The 12,175-nt window shown below is 44.4% G+C and overlaps 1 protein-coding gene across 3 annotated transcripts in view; it reads left to right on the forward strand.

Annotated features, from left to right (window-relative positions):
• Positions 1-12,175, forward strand: part of plod2 (procollagen-lysine, 2-oxoglutarate 5-dioxygenase 2) — a 278,992-nt gene that overhangs the window by 144,297 nt on the left and 122,520 nt on the right. For all 3 annotated transcript variants that reach the window (XM_072473887.1, XM_072473885.1, XM_072473886.1), the window contains exons 2-3: positions 2,068-2,159; positions 6,885-7,021. In XM_072473887.1, coding sequence (XP_072329988.1) covers positions 2,124-2,159; positions 6,885-7,021 — 173 coding nt within the window. In that variant the 5' untranslated portion in view covers positions 2,068-2,123. The remainder of the gene's footprint in view (positions 1-2,067; positions 2,160-6,884; positions 7,022-12,175) is intronic.

Below are 12,175 nucleotides of genomic sequence, written 5' to 3' on the forward strand. Positions count from 1 at the left end.
CCGCATTGAGTCCAGTAGCTGTAGCACGTTAGCACACAGTGGTAAGCACTGTTGCTTCACAGTAGCAGGGTCCCGGGTGCAGTTCCCGGCTTGGGCCACTGTCTGTGTGGAGTCTGCATGTTCTCCCCCGTGGCTGCGTGGGTTTCCCCCGGGTGCTCCTGTTTCCTCCCACAAGTCCCGAAAGACGTGCTATTAGGTAATTTCGACATTCTGAATTCTCCCTCGGTGTACCTGAACAGGCGCCGGAATGTGGCGACTAGGGGCTTTTCACAGCAACTTTGTTGCAGTGTTAATGTAAGCCTACTTGTGACAATAAAGATTATTATTATTGGAGTGCCTAACCAAAAGATGAGGTGCTGTTCATCAAGCTTAAGTTGAGCTTCACTGGAACAGTGCAGCAGGTCAAGGACAGCGAGGTCAGCATTAAAGCAAAATGGAGGTTTAAAATAATAGGCTGTAGGAATCTCAGGGTCATGCCTGCGGACTGAGCAGAGATGTTTTACAAAGCAGACACTCAATCTGCATTTGTTTTTGAAGTGGGCAAATACTGTAGACTAAATTGAAATTGAAAATCGCTTCTTCACCTGGAAGGAGTTGTTTGGGGCCATGGACGGTAATGAGAAAGCTAAATCGGCAGGTATTAAATCTCCCGCGTTTGCATGGAAGATATCGTAAATACGGGACAGTATGTTGGGGTGATTGAGGAGTGGAGGAGAGTATCAGGGCAGTAATGGACCCTTCAGATTGCTGAAAGGGGAGGAGATGATGTGTTTGGTGGTGGCATCACACTGGTGAAAATGATCAGTTGAACATGGAGGCAGATGAGGGCAAGAAGAAAACTATCATGGTTCTGGAAGGAGAAGGGGTGTGAGCAGAAGTGTGGGAAATAGGTCAAATCCTTTTGCGGGCTGGAAAAAGAAGACCTTTCAAGCACGGGTGTGGAAGGTTGTATCATCAGAACAGATGCAACAGAGATGGAGGAACTGGGCATTTGAGAGTCAACCACATTGCTGTGGATCTGGAGTCGCATCTAGGCCAGGCTAAGTAAGGACGGCAGATTTCCTTCCCTAAAGGGCATTAGTGAACCAGATGGGTTTTTACAACAATTGACAATGGTTTCATGGTCATCATTTGTCCTTCAAATTTCACCATCTGCCATTGTGGCAGGATTTGAACCTGGGTTCCCAGATCTCGCTCTGGGTCTCTGGATGACGAGTCAAGTGACAATACCACTGTGCCACTGCCTCCCCATGAGAAATGCTCAGCCTTGAACAGTGTCAGGTAAAGTTCCCTGCTGATCATAACATTTTCAATAATCTTTTGCTATTTTCTGTTCAAACAAGCTGTGGAGAATCAAAACCATTTTTTTTACAGTTTAAGACAGTATTTCTACTGATAACATATCAATGGCCCGTAAAGCTAGCTCTACATCGTCCTTCCTCAATCAGGTGTGTGCAGCTGCTCTGTGACAGTAACTGCACTCGGAAAACGTAACTTATTTCAATGCGTTCCAGAAGAAACAACTATGACCATAATTCATCTTGAGGACCAGGAAAAAAGGCATTTCGGAGAGCACAATGGGGAAAGGGAAATTACGATGTAAATAGTGCAACGTGAAAATAATGGCAGAACAAAACGAGCAACAGAATGCGATGAAAAGGCAAACTACATTTTCACATAGAATATGTGGTCCAGGAGTTCCAGACATGTCAAAACCTCATGATCAGGGGTCAAAATGAAGATTCTCTGTATTATAATCAAACAGCCATTTTAAAAGGTTTAGACAAAAGTAAAATACTCCCCCATGTTGGAAATCTGAAATAAGAGCACAAAACGCTGGAAATGTACAGCGAGTCAGGCAGCAACTGGGGAAGAGAAAGAGTTCACCTTTCAGGTTGTTAAGCTGAAGTTCCGATGAAAGTACTAACATCCTAATGTTGAGTTGAATGCTGATTGGCCTGATGTTCGTTGACTGCATATTTCCTGTTTGTGTCCGGTTTAGCTGAATACATTGCTGGCACTCCCCATTGTACCAGATTTCTGATCTGTTGAATGTTTTCATTTCAGAAAACCTTTTAGTGCTCACTGTAGCAACAAGAGAAACAGATGGCTTCAAGCGCTTTATGCAAACCGCTAAACATCTCAACTACACAGTCAAGGTAGGTACTGGCAGTGTGGTTTCTAAAAAGTTGCTCCGGGTTCTAAAGTTTAAAAGCATTGGTTGGCCCATATTCTGCTGCCGCCCCCCCCCCCCCCCTTGACCTTACCTCATCCAGTAGCTTCGCCACTCCTATCATATCCATCATCGATAAAGCCATCTCTGATCACTTCCATGTAGCAGTCTACACCCACATCCTCCTTTCACGCCCCAAACCCACCAGCTTCTGTGTCCGCCTTTAGACAAAACTGATGGCCAATTCACTGATATCTACACTTTCAAAATCTCAACTCTCTAACCTTTGACCCTCCGTTCATGACAACATTCTGTAGCTTGTGGTTTGCTGACTAACCTCCAACTTTTATGCCCCAGTCCGCAATAAAACATTTCTGTCTCTCCTATCCCCACTTCCTTAATTTGAAGGGATACAGACTGGAAAGAGTATGGCTGACAACTGATTGATTTTAGCTATTCACTGCCAGATCTAGCTGGAAGATATGAAACACTATCGAGTCCTGCTCTCATCTTGTAAAATCATTCACTAAATCCATCTTCTAAAATCCAGGATCACCCTGGGATGCAGATGAACGCCAGCCTTTTTTTCTCTACTATAAGCCATCTTCTTAAACCCCTCTCCCCTGTCTCTTCCACCCAATTCACCTAACAAGCACGTCTTTCCACCAACAATAAGTGCGAGGAGCTCATAGCCCTCTTTGGTCACTATAAATGGGGAAATCCAATCAGCTGCCTCTGTCATTGTCTTCCATTCCACTACCCAGCAGGGAGTGATGTAAGTAAAAGTTGTCTTTGTTAACACTGTAAGCCAATCCATGCTTTTTTAGGGTACCAATCATGTGAGAGTATTACCACAGGAGTAATCAAGGTGGTGGCAATACGACATACAGATGTTCAAAGTTCTGTATATCTTCATTTTTTGATAGGATTTTCTTTTGAATGAAAGATTACTGCACCTTGGAAATTGAGGGGCCTTTCTGGGAAGGAAAACAGTGGGCGCGACTAAGTCCGCTGAACAGCACATTTGGGGGTGTTTCAGCGGCGGGAAACATCTCGCAATTTTAGGACTCGGGGAGATTCTCTCCACGGAGGCCGCATTTAGGAAGGCTCCTTGCAAATCAGGGTGTCATTTTGGAAGGTGCCCCAATTTTGACCCCCCCCCCCCCCCCTCCCCAAAACCTTGGGGAGGGCCATGGGAAATCTCCTCCGACTACCTGGTAAAGTCTCCTCTTGGGCCCAATCCCTGGCAGTGACAGCCTAGAACCCCAGCAGTGCCCCTCCAGCCTGACAGTGCCACCTGGGCACCCTGGCAGTGCCAAGGTGCCCCGGTGCCAGAGGGAGAGCCAAGGTGCCGCCCAGCGAAGGCAAGATCCGTACCTCGAGCATTGCAAATCTCACGAGATTCAATGGAGATCGTCCCGACACCAAGTCAGGCAGGGTGAGGCCACTGAATCGTGCCCAATATTTGAACTGACCCAAAGGCACTGTTTTCGGTTATGCCAGTATTCTTGGGAAGTGATCATGTTCACAAGTTCCAGGTTCCGATCCCACACCATGCGCTTTAGGTACGTCCATTGGGATTTTTAAAGCTGTAATTTAAGGTCGGTGAGCAGGCTTGCCGTCCAATCCGAGATGGTGGGTGGGCCATGGGGAGGCTCTCCAGCACCCAGTGGTTGGCAGCTCCACCTGCACATCAAGGCAGCATTTGACTGAGCGCATCTTCGAGGAACTCTCGTGAAATTGAAATCAGTGTAAAGTAGGGGGAAATGTCTTTACTGGCTGAAGTCGTGCCAGCACAAATGAAAATGGTTGTCATTATTGGGGCCAAATCATCTCATCCCCAGGCTATTGCTGCAGGAGTTCCTCAAGGCAGTGTTCTAGGCCCAACTATTTCCATCTGCTTTATCAATTACATTAGTTCCAGCAGAAGGTCAGAAGTGGGGATGTTTGCTGATGATTGCACACTGAGTTCAGTTCCATTTACAACTCCTCGGATACTGAAACAGTCTCTGCGTGTGTGTAAGCAAGATCTGGACAAAATTCAAGCCTGGGCTTAAAATTACAAGTAACATTCATGCCACACAACTATCAACCAGTGAACATCTCCAAGAGTTTAATCACTTCGTATTGGCATCCAATGGCTTGACCATGACTACATTGAATGAAAGGGGGTGCAGAAGCGGAGGGACTTGGGTATACATGTGCGTTAGACGTTTAAGGTGGGAGCATGATTAATCAAGCATACAATATCCTAAGCTTTAATAGAAGGGACATAAAGTACAACAGCAAGAAGGTTATGTTAAATTTGTATAATATATTGGTTTGGCCTCAACTGGAGTATTGAGCTGGTTTTTCATGAAGTCGAGGAGACTGCGTGGAGGGGTGAAAATGATGGCCAGGACCAGATTCTGAGATCCTTGACTCCATTTCCATGGTTTCTGTTTTGGGTTGTGAGCCTTATTCTTCTGATCTGATCAGCTCCATTATAGGGATAGGCATGTCCGAGTCTCCGCAATTTTAGTGGAGTCGGGCCAGATTTTCAAAGGGTCGTTGTGCACAGCACCACAGAGATGTTGTGAACCATTTTCTGCATGAGGGAACTTTTTGAAAGATAAGTTTAAATAGTCTTCACTCTGCCCCAACTATGCCACCTAATGCTCCCCACCTACCCTGTATGGCTTCTCATTGCCCCCCATGCCAAGCTATGGCATTTCACTGCCCAGTCACAAACTGTACATGTATATATCCAATTAACTCTATTGTGACAAGAGGATGTGTTGAAAAGCTTTAGAAAACAATCATTCATTGTTAACTTTATACTTTTTTAAAACTCATTTTTGTGACAGCTCAATAAAAGTGTCAATCGTGCAGACCTTTAAAATAACAATAGGAGAAATGTTAGCACTTGAAACCTCTTTATCTTGTGTTAAGAAACCTTGTTCATAGGTCAAAGAGCTAGAGCAACAGGAAGTCCTAAAAACCTGGGAATGGGACAAACTAATGTCGAAGGAAAAAAGAACAGGAATCTGAGAAAGGTCTTGTTCATGGAAATTAAAGTGAAGAGATAGTGATGTCCCCATTCCACAAATGAAGTAAAAAAACACCACAAGTTTCACATTATAGCAGCATTTTGGTCTGTGTTTCATAGAACATACAGTGCCGAAGTGGCCATTCGGCAAATCGAGTCTGCACCGACCCACTTAAGCCCTCACTTCCACCCTATCCCCGTAACCCAATAATCCTTCCGAACCTTTTTGGTCACTAAGGGCAATTTATCATGGCCAATCCACCTAAACTGCACGTCGTTGGACTGTTGGAGAAGGAAACCGGAGCACCCGGAGGAAACCCATGCAGCTACGGGGAGAACGTGCAGACTCTGCACTGACAGTGACCCAGCGGGCAATCGAACCTGGGACCCTGACGCAGTGAAGCCACAGTGCTATCCACTTGTGCATGCTGCCCACGATTTCGCAAATATAACTGTGATAATATTAGAGGGAAATGTCAAATTGGACTTTGGGGGGTGAGGGGGGAGCGATGCTTAGCTCTATAAGCCACCTTGTTCTTAATCTATTCACTCCCTCTACTTCTGCGTATATGTTATTGTCCAGCTCCATTCCTAGAGGCATCTCTATTCTATTTGGCTTGGAGGGCCAAAGGGCCTGGTGCCTGTGCTACATTGTTCTTTGTTCTTTAGGGGTTTGGGACAAGGGTGATATCATGACCAATACAGGCTTATAGGGTCGAAGCGCCTGTTCCTGTGCTGTATTGCTCTTTGTTCTTCAGCTTGCACTGTCAGGAGAGAAGTCTCTTGCATCTAACAAAAAAACCTTTATGGGTTGAGGGTTAAGGACGGCAAATTTACCCAGTGAAAGTTAAATATTGCAGGGTCAAGGCCCTGCAATGATCCTCACAATAGTCTCGCCAAACAAAGCTTAAGTCGGTCTTTCAAGAAAAATTGCTTCACAATTGGATTTTAAAGGTTTAGTTAGTGACACTATTCAAGAAATATCTCACCTCGGAGGTAAATGAAGACGGTACAGCAGTCCACTGGACAAACATAACTTTGTCACTGGAAGTTGGCAGTGTCCTATTAGAAAGCTGTTGAATTATGGGCCAGCTTTTTATCTCAAGTCCATGCCAATCCAATATATCACCGTCCTATGTTTCCTCTTTTGGCTGTCATCCCAGCAATCTCTGGTGCTGGTGAAAACAGTGAGAAGCAGTTGACTACAATTAAGTATTGAGACACTTTTGCCCTGATATAAAAACAGAGAATGCTGGATAAACACAGCAGGTCTGGCAATATCTGTGGAGAGAGAAGCAGAGTTAATCTTTTGTGTCTATATGACGACTCTCCAGAGCACAGATGCTGCCAGATCTGCTGAGTTTTCCTAGCATTTTCTGTTTTTATTTCAGATTTCCAGCATCTGCAGTATTTTGCTTTCACTTTTGCCCCGACAGTAGGGGCAACATTTTAATATCTGTGAAAATACTCCCGCCCGACAGCTGAATTGATTGAACGCCTATGTGGTGGGTGGGATTGAAAACTAACAGGAGGAGACCTTCGCTCAAGATCTATGGGGCTGGCTGTAAGTGGGTTTGGGTTGCTTAATCCTACTATTCTTCTCTTATCCATCCACATGTCTGCCCACCCTGTTCCTGTGTGCTTTAAAAATGTGTTTTGGACGTTATTTCCGCTTTTGTGCAGGTGCTTGGCACAGAGGAGGAGTGGAGTGGAGGAAATATACCTCACTCGATTGGTGGAGGACAGAAAGTGCGGTTACTGAAGGACGAGATGCAAAATTATGCTGATCGCGATGATCTTGTCGTATTGTTCACTGACAGGTACAGTGTTTGAAACTTTTTCTGAAATGTTTTGATTGGCTGGAATCCATTGAATGCAGACATTTAGCTCTGGTTGTTTTTGCAATGTGGAATAACTTGCAGCCCTGACTGGCTGCCTGGAGCACATTTGAACTGTCGGGAATAATGTGGCAAATATTGAATTGCATGTTCGATTTACACATCATCCGGCCAACAAAAGAAGGAAATTTTCACCCTTTTTGTGTCGACATGTTTCGACATCTTAAAATACTCTTGAAACTGATTCTTATTTTCATAACTTTCTGTCGTTTTATTTTTAGGTAACTTTGAACAACATATTGGAAGTTTTTAATTCCTGAATGCCGTTTTTAGCGTGTTAATTAACGTCTCTGTATCCCACTTCCTCTGTGCTATTTTTTGCCGTTGTTCTGTGGATCAGTCCCAGATGGTGACTGTTTCTTTCCTGAGTACTGTCACCTTGAATGCTCACTTAGTATATGCAAACAGTGGCAACACGGTGGCGCAGTGGGTTAGCCCTGCAGCCTCACTGCGCTGAGGTCCCAGGTTCGATCCCGGCTCTGGGTCACTGTCCGTGTGGAGTTTGCACATTCTCCCTGTGTTTGAGTGCACCACAACCCAAAGATGTGCAGGGTTAGGTGGATTGGCCATGTTAAATTGCCCCTTAATTGGAAAAAATGAATTGAGTACAGTAAATTTGTAAAAAAAAAAAAAGGTATATGCAAACAATAAGTGTGCTTCCCTTGTAAACTGACGGGGAGCTTTTCCTGAGAATCATTCAAAAAAAATGAAGAAACTCTTTTTCTAGATGCAGAAGCTGTTGACGGCGTTGAGTTAACCTTTGACTTGTGGTGCTTTAGAGAATGAGCATAAGAATTTGCCACAGTAGCTGAAATTGAGATCGTTTGAGAAGTTCAAAGAATGTATAACATGTCTTTGGAGGCGGGAGGTGAGAAAATATCAAACAACTGTTGCTGTTCTCAATTTCTTTGTTGTCCTGCAGTGTGATCTGTGTTTGTGGCCAATGCACGTTGGGAACGGAATGATCAAGCATCTTAATGTTAATTTCTGGCAGCTTCTAATAATCAACATCTGTCTCCAAATTAATTGATACCATGTATGAATATGTATCACAGTAAGTCCCTGTTTTAAGTTGCCCCATTTTAAGTCATGCTGCTTTAACCACACTCAGTCAATGTGGCCCATATTTCTGTTTCTTATTGGAAGTTTTCTTTTAAAATAGTTTTTGCGTTGGGTCGGACATGGGGCTGTGTGACCCGATTGATGGCATTCTCTTTTCTTTCTTTAAAATATTTTTTTAGAGTACTCAATTATTTTTTTCCAATTAAGGGACGATTTAAATTGGCCAGTCCACCTAACCTGCGCATCTTTGGATCCTGGGGGTGAAACCCACTGTTCTCAAATTTTGACATTTAAATACATTTTAATATAAATCCCATGCATATGAGCTCCACTGGAGGATTTGTCGGCAAAGTCAATACCTCCTGTGGTAAAGTGAGAGAACTCCAAAGGTTGCAGGCTTGATTTCCAATCTGCACAGAGTTATTTGATCGCAGCCAGGTACTGTTAAGGATGTACCAGTGGCCACATAGAATCATAGAATTTACGGTGCAGAAGGAGGCCATTTGGCCCATCGAGTCTGCACTGGCCCTTGGAAAGAGCATCCCACTCAAGCCCACACTATCCCCATAAACCCAGTAACCCCACCCAACCTATTTGGGCACTAAGGGCAATTTATCATGGCCAGTCCACCTAACAGCACATCTTTGGACTGTGGAAGGAAACCGGAGCACCCGGAGGAAACCCACGCACACACGGGGAGGATGTGCAGACTCCGCACAGACAGTGACCCAAGCCGGGAATCGAATCTGAGACCCTGGAGCTGCGACGCAACTGTGCTAACCACTGTGCTACCGTGCTGCCCATACACATGCAAGGAAGGAGAATGATCAGCCATGATTCCAGTTCTGGAGTGCGATTCAGTGCCCCCAACCAACATGTTGGCATCTCGTGAGAACAGGACCAGGTTTGGCTGTGGTTCATGCCATGGTCACATAACCCATGCAACCACGCAACCCTTGTGAAGGGTTAATGTTTGATCCAGGTCAGTTGCTAGCCACCTGTGAAATGTTTCCACAGCAAGACTAATACTGTGTGTATTGTACATAATATCAATAGGATATCAGCAGTACCATACCTTCGGTTCACATATTGCTTGATTTGCAAGATGGGCTTTCTTGTTGGGCAATGGAATCAAAGGTGATCGGGGGGGCAGTAGAAGGGGGAATTCGAAACGCAAACCGATCAGCCATGGTCTTATCGAATAGCGAGGCAGGTTCGAAGGGCCGAATGGCCTACCTCTGTTCCCATTACGCAGACTGGTATGTTCGATTCAGTTAATTCAATTTTGTCCTTCCAGCCTACTAACCTTTACACCAGATTCTCATTAAGGTCTTCTCTTATTTAGGTGAGCTTTCTGCCGTGTCTTGAGTAAACGTCCTGCCGAAATCAAGCTGTTGACCACCTTCTGCAAAAAGAATTATTTCGTTCATCACTGCCTCAGTTCACCCTTTACCCTGAACCTGGAGCCTTTTGTCTTGATGCTTCAGCACATCTGAAAATGCTGTTTCATGTTTCCTTGATTAAATATCTCTGATGCCTCCTTCAGATCCTCTTATCTAATCATTCCTCATAACTATGCCCTCCGGCCCCAGGGATCAGCCTCGTATTGCTCTGCACAGTATGAGCAAAGTGAATTAATGTAATTTTAAAAAATTGTAATTGGAAATTTTACACCTGACATTAAATTAATTTTAAAAGTGTGATGCCTATAATGTCAAAAAAAAGTTTTCCAGTAATTTTCACAGGAGTTGGCCCCTTATTGTCCTCCATTTTTCCGCTGATCTTCACCAAAGTTATAGCAGGTAAATAAGAAACCCCTGCTGGAGTTTTACCCTGTTAATTTTCTGTTAATCAGTTCATTCTGGTCTGTCTATTATGAGCTGAAAGCCAGACAATAAAGGTCTGATTGATCTCTTCACAGAGTCAGATTAATTGGCTGCCCTGGAAATGTTCAAAGTACCACTTGCTCTTCAAATATGTCTTCTAATTCTAGAGATATTTGACAGTTCCAATGAAATATAAACTCTTCAAGTGTACAGAAAGGAACTCCAGATGTACAAAATGTTCTTGTTAACAATTCAATTAAATGCAAGCTTGGTTAACGGTTCAGTTCAGTGAATGCTTGGTTATGCTGGCAACATCCAAGTTTTTCTCTTTATTTTGCTGCTTATGTGTCAGCACGACGTTCCAAATCTGTCTTAATTATAATGCGCCACAGTATGTAAATCACTGGGTCCACAGCAGGAGAACCAGCTGCAATTTGGCACTAAGTTGTCTGTCAAAATCATTCACTCACTCACCATTGCAGGGAAAGGCCATAAAAACGACTTTGAGAAATGTAAAATGCCACTCTGGTGTGCTCTTAAGGCATAATGGGTCAAAGCAGATGCAGCTGTATTTTGCTTTCACTCTGCCGTAACTGATGTGATGCCGTTTCATCCTGGCACTGGTTTCAAAACGTGGGGCAGTATTCCGCTCTCTGGTTTATCAAGGAGACATACCTGTCATAATGTAAACATCAGTATATGATGGTGCAGAGACACACACTGACTGACACACTGCAAGACCAATCAACACACACAACACAGCAGCCAATCACCAGTTAGGGCACGGTCACTATAAAGACAGAGGGCACTAGTTTTCCCGCTCATTCGGGATGCAGCCTCTGAGACAGACAGAGCCCGCAGTCAGTAGCACAAACATCCACCATGTACTAGCAGTGTAGGCTGGTCAGGTTAGGCATAGGTCTTCAGTGAATCTAACATAGTGTCGACCCACAGTGCAAGTATTTTTAACAGCTCTTTGTCAAATAAAATAGAGTTGTACAATTACAAGTGTTGGTAGCCTGTCTATGTTACTGCTAAGGTAAACGCAGTCTCCACAGATCCAGAGTACCCAACACATCAATACCGACACCTGAATCCAATTCTGTCCACACATATCTTCCAGAAGAAGTGGTCAGGCACCTTGGCTGCTCTATTTCTTACCACCTGGTGTCCAACCTGGAGATAGTGTGGCTAATTTGTGAAACGTGCACCGCTGAGAGCAGTAAAATCATCAGCGATCAGGATCTGGTCTCACATTGTACTGGATTGTACGGTTGAAATCCACACCATAGCGAACATTCACCCAATAAACCTTTTGATTTGATTTGGCTTATTATTGTCACATGTATTAGTGTACAGTGAAAAGTATTGTTTCGTGCATGCTGTACAAACAATGCACACCGTACAGAGGGAAGGAAGGAGAAACTGCAGAATATAATGTTACAGTTATAGCAAGGTGCAGAGAAAAGGTCAACTTAATACGAGATAGGTCCATTCAAAAGTCTGATGGCAGTCGGGAAGAAGCTGTTCTTGGGTCGGTTGGTCCGTGACCTCAAACTTTGGTATCTTTTTCCTGACGGAAGAAGGTGGAAGAGAGTATGTCCGGGGTCCGTGGGGTCCTTAATTATGCTGGCTGCCTCTCTGAAGCAGCAGGAAATGTAGACAGAGTAGATGGATGGGAGGCTGGTTTGCGTGATGGATTGGGCTACATTCATGGCCTTTTGTAATTTCCTGCGGTCTTGGGCAGAGCAGGATCCATACCAGGCTGTGATACAACCAGAAAGAATGCTTTCTATGGTGCATCTGTCGAAGTTGCTGAGTGTCGTAAGTGACATGCCAAATTTCCTTAGTCTTCTGAGAAAGTAGAGTCGTTGGTGGGCTTCCTTAACTATAGTGTTGGCATGGGGGGGGGGGGACCAGGACAGGTTGTTGGTGAGTTGGACACCTAAAAACTTCAAGCTCTCGACCCTTTCTACTCCGTTCCCATTGATGTAATCGGGCATATTCTCCACTACGCTTCCTGAAGTAGATGACAATCTCCTTCGTTTTGTCGACATTGAGGGAGAGATTATTGTCGTCGCACCAGTTCACCAGATTCTCTATCTCATTCCTGGACTCTGTCTCGTCATTGTTTGAAATCCGACCCACTACTGTGGTGTCATTAGCAAATTTGAAAATCAAGTTGGAG

This window comes from Scyliorhinus torazame, chromosome 14, assembly GCF_047496885.1.
Source record: "Scyliorhinus torazame isolate Kashiwa2021f chromosome 14, sScyTor2.1, whole genome shotgun sequence".
Taxonomy (NCBI): domain Eukaryota; kingdom Metazoa; phylum Chordata; class Chondrichthyes; order Carcharhiniformes; family Scyliorhinidae; genus Scyliorhinus; species Scyliorhinus torazame.